The 4,964-nt window shown below is 32.9% G+C and overlaps 1 protein-coding gene across 1 annotated transcript; it reads left to right on the top strand.

Moving 5' to 3' along the window:
* The first annotated feature begins 2,622 nt into the window (after window positions 1-2,622).
* LOC127800105 (uncharacterized) lies at window positions 2,623-4,606 on the top strand. Its single transcript, XM_052334536.1, has 2 exons — window positions 2,623-3,097; window positions 3,978-4,606. The coding sequence occupies exons 1-2, from the start codon at window positions 2,791-2,793 to the stop codon at window positions 4,292-4,294; spliced, it is 624 nt and encodes a 207-aa protein (XP_052190496.1). The 5' UTR covers window positions 2,623-2,790; the 3' UTR covers window positions 4,295-4,606.
* Window positions 4,607-4,964: the final 358 nt, after the last annotated feature.

Here is a 4,964-nt window from a genome sequence, read left to right as displayed (position 1 = left end):
TCTAAACTCAAGTAGTCAACTGCTTACTGCTTACGCATAAATTGTTCCTGTTACTTTATTGGCGAGACCGAAATACTTTTTCCATTTTAAATTGAAATCTTTTAATAATACATATATATATATGTATATATATTGATTGCTTAATTGCGGTTACTTAATCAAAATTTGTATTAGTTGGTTGGTTAATTGGAGTGAAAAGGGCATATATAAAATTTAGTAGTGAAAACATGAATGGATATATATAAGATTGGAACAACCAATTTTAAGGGTGCAGGTCAAATAATTAGATCATGATAAGTTGGAATTCGCATAAGTAAGTCGTGGGTTCAATTTCTTATCTTATGTAATGAGACAAAATCTTTACTTGCAATTTATTTATTCTGTCGAAATCTAGAGCATGAACTACGAATGACCATGCAATGACAATAATTTCAAAATTAGAAAAATAATTTATTGTACTTGAAATATTAACTCTCCTAATTAAAAATATTAAAAGAACAGACAAACTATTGTTGCATTTTTCACCTTTTATTTACCCATTATTGCCAACATGATGGCCCAATGGGAAATGAATGAGAGAGGTTAAAATTAATTGTTCGGTGGAGGGAGAGAAGAGCAGACTGAGGAGGAGTGACGGAGAGCTACAACATCCATCCAAATGTTTGGCCCATCCATTGATGGGAACTTGACCACAGTCCAACCAAGAGGGGAACATCCTCCTTTCTGTGTCCATGTGACTACTGGTTTCTTGTTACATCACTTTTTGGAGACCTTTTACCATGCATATATATATATATATTGCCATATTTTATTAATGTACAAATATCGCCTGGCTACCCTCCTCAAAAAGCATTTGCATATACAACTAGAGGGCACCACTCACGAGGACGACATCTATGTGGAATCTTTAGTGATAATTATCTAATCAATTCAAATGCCGACATATACAATTACACTGATTCTCTTCTAAAGAATAAGTATTTTTGATATATGAGATTTTTCATTTTGCAGGTGTTCTTAAATTTATTAAAAATTATTAAATATATCATAAAAATTTGTTCAATTATTAATCATTAAGAGGTCACTTTGAATATGACCCAGCAGTGGCCTAACTTGACCATTAATTATTGTTGTCCCCGAAGCCAAACTTTCAATATATATATATATATATATTGACACAGTCCATTCCTACAGGAATATTGCCCAAACGACTTGATCTATTTATTTTGATGACTGTATTAATTGATTATCTATATATGTATTTGTTTGTCTTTTGTATTATCAATTTGTTTGTAATATAAATCTTGTTTTTATCTCTCAGTTTTGTATTATTAGTGAGGGAAGAGTTTGATACATGTATGTATAGCTAATAACTAATCTCCTACCTACTTGCTAACAATTATATATAGTTGTATTTTGTTTTATTTTATTTATCTTTTATTTTTTGAAATGGCTATCGATCATCCACACAAAGTAATGGTACAACTTTTAGAGCAAGACTTGAGGACTTTAAAAGTCTATATCTAATACTAATAATTACTTTGGTTATATCATTCACCATAAAATTTATAAATTTAAGGAGAGTGAAGTCAATATTAGTGCCTCAAATGGTTCCAATATATGGCATATATACATTATCTTACACTTTGAAGGTGATAATCGCTCTATTATAATAATAAGAAGATGTATAACTTCTACTTTCAAAAATGCTTTTACATATAAGCTAAGTTGCACATATATATATATACACTTTTTGTATTTTGATCATTTGCACAAACAATTCTTATATTTTAAAATTAATTCTAAAAATTTCTATAATGTCAATTCTTTATGCACATCCATTATAAATGTCGTAATTTGAACTTTAATTAAACTAACTTAATTAAGTTAAACTAAATTTAATCATTTAATTATAATAAAAAAATTATTATCAACTAAAACCATTGTGGTAATGAGTTCAGCTATAGGTTTCAAAGAACCCATTATCCAAATGTTCATTGGAACCCTCGACATTAATCATGAGTAGAGGAAGAAGAAGAAAATTGACAAAAAAAATAAATAAATAAATAAATTTAACTTGCATCCAAATTAAAAAATAAAACACCCTAACCCTCAACTTGATTTTCATCAATGCATGTATATACATGCACATATATATACATTGGTCATTGACTTCTTTTTCTCTCTCCTGACAAAACACATCCCCAATGAGTTCTAGAAAACCCATTGCAACTGGGTTCGACATCTAACTAACAATTTTTTTTTGTTTTTTATTTTTTATTTTTTATTTTTTATTTTTTATTTTTGTTAAATTTAAACTAAATTTAACTTGATTTGCCTTTAATTAACTTAATTTAGGATTTAAGTAGCAACATTTAGTAACGGAAGCTGCTGATGTTAAGAATTAAAACCACAAGAAATTTTAGGACTAATTTTAAAATATAAAGGGTGTTTGTGCAATGGGTAATTTACTCCAAGTGAAATTTTATATATATATATATGTAGGAACAATGCTATCTATATATATATATATATATTATTGGTTTATATATGTTGGTGGGGCAGGCAGCAGGCTTTTACAAACACGGGATACATGGATTTTCTTCCCACAAGTAAATCCATGTATCTGTACAAACACAATAAATAATTACTCAATCTTCCTATAGCTATAAATGCTTTCACCATCTTTCTCTCACATTCCCTTCTTTGATGAGCCTCTCTCTCTCTCTCTCTCTCTCTCTCTGAATCTGAAGTTCTACTCCAAATATAGATATAGATATAGATATAACCATGAATGATTGGAGATCAGAAGAAAGGGGAAGCTGCTTCTTACACCCGAAAGAAGCCAACACAGGGGTGTGCCCCCTGTGCTTGAATGAAAGACTCCTCGTCTTGGCTGCAAAACAAGAAGCCAACAAAAAGCAGCAGCTCTTTTCATTCCAAATCTCTCAATATTCCACACTAAGAAAGCCCAGCAGCAGCAGCAGCAGCATCTCCCTCCCCAAGATCTTTTCTTTTGGCTCTCTCCTCAACCGCTTTGAATTTCACCACAACAAGCCCTACCACCACACCTACGACGACTCTCCTAGCGCGGAAGGTACCATCACTTGCATTTTGATTCATATTATATATATATATATATTGATTCTCCATTTATACAACTAAACTCCTTCTGATCAGTACTTTGTTTTTCCCCGGGTATATTTGTAAAAACTCTTTGATAAGAAATGCACGATAAAATATTAAATGTAGACGTGGCCAGCGTGTGATTAATTAGGAGTTATTCAAGATGTAAGAAAGGGAATGATGTCTTAGCAGAACAAAGAAGAGAGGAATGATGAAAATCTGACATGATATGAGAAAATTTGGGTAAATGCTAAGAATATATTGAATAATGTTGATCAGAAAGTGGAGCGGAAGAATTATTTTAAGCCCTTTGAATTGTTCATACATTTCTAGATATATATATATATATATGCTGCCCTGTCTACAACTTTAATTACTACCCAATTGATAATTGAAAACAAAATTATCAATTAAACAACGTCTTCTTAATTAATATATATATTAATACCCAATTGATAATTAAAAAATTTTATAAGGAGAAGCGTACATGATATATATACTGATGCACGACAAAATATAAATGATAAAGCACAGTTGAATATAGACAACGGCAAAGGGTCAGAAAGGCCATCAAAATGCCTCAGAAAGCTTCATTCCATGCAGGTTGGTTCAGTGACAAATCTAATTTAGAGGGACCCTTGCCTTGAGGCCTTGTTTGGTATCCCCAATTCATATCTTTCTAGTCATTTTGTGTTTCCCCAATTATTTTTAAGAAACACTACATTTGTATCTAAGCAAAACATCAATTTCCATATAATTCCAACAGATTAAAGGGGCAAAACTTGATCCAAACAGCTTGTATTTTGGCATTTTGCCGGGAAATTCTAATCCTTGGCTTTGGCATTGTGCAGATTCTTTTATATCAATAAAGTTTGAAGATAATGGAGTCGCCTCATGGGACAAGGGCACAGTGTCAAAGGTCTCACTAGACCACTGCAACAATATCTCATGGAGCAACAAGAAGAGTGTGGTAGAGCATGTGAGGCCACGTGGCAGCTCGCTGAGGTGGAGGAAGAGGATAGGTCACATGTTCCAGCTCAACAGGTGGAGGAGGTCCAGCAAGGCAAGTGGGTGCCACGCAGGCAGCAAGCTGGAGGGGGCAAAGGTGGTGAGGAGTAGCAGCAGTGGATGGATAAGAACTCTGACAAAGAGGAAGACCAAAGAATAAAGTGGCTGTCAAGAAAGAGACGCTTGAGCGAGCTAGCTACCTTTTCCACCACCACATTAATCCTCCCTTATTTGCTAGCTGCAGTTCAATGGACGTAAAAATGTATAGACATATATATATAGAGATGTATTACAATTCGCATGATATCATCATAAGAGCCAAATACTTCTGTCACCAACCAAATATTGCATGTGCATTTGTTTGAATCCTTGTCTATTATATATTTGTTAAATTCTACCGTCTGCCTAGCAAGGTAGTTGAAGTGTTCACACTAGGAAACATATGGAACATGAGGGCTTATAAACACATAAGAATGCTAGACTTGTCTTCTAGTTGTCTTGAGATGCATCGCTAATCATACTCATATATAGTACATGTTTGCATATCTTTATTGAATCTGCTTCATCACACAACACTCTACAAGGACAACCACCACTCTTAATTATCCCCATGTAGCCAAGACATAAAATGTGCATGACATTTTATTGGAGTTGTATCTGTAAAATATACATGATATCATTAAAATGGTTTCGACACATAAAAAGAAGAGCAGTAAATACACTTGTTAAGAGAGTACGTAGATAGAATATATAGAAGAAGTTCGGGAGGATAGAAAAAGGAGCAAAGTTAGCTAGGTAGCCAACCATACATATGACATTGGCATTAAGGT

The sequence above is a fragment of the Diospyros lotus genome, chromosome 4 (genome assembly GCF_014633365.1).
Source record: "Diospyros lotus cultivar Yz01 chromosome 4, ASM1463336v1, whole genome shotgun sequence".
In the NCBI taxonomy this organism is placed as follows: Eukaryota; Viridiplantae; Streptophyta; class Magnoliopsida; order Ericales; family Ebenaceae; genus Diospyros; species Diospyros lotus.
This window is presented reverse-complemented; position numbering and strand designations above follow the sequence as displayed.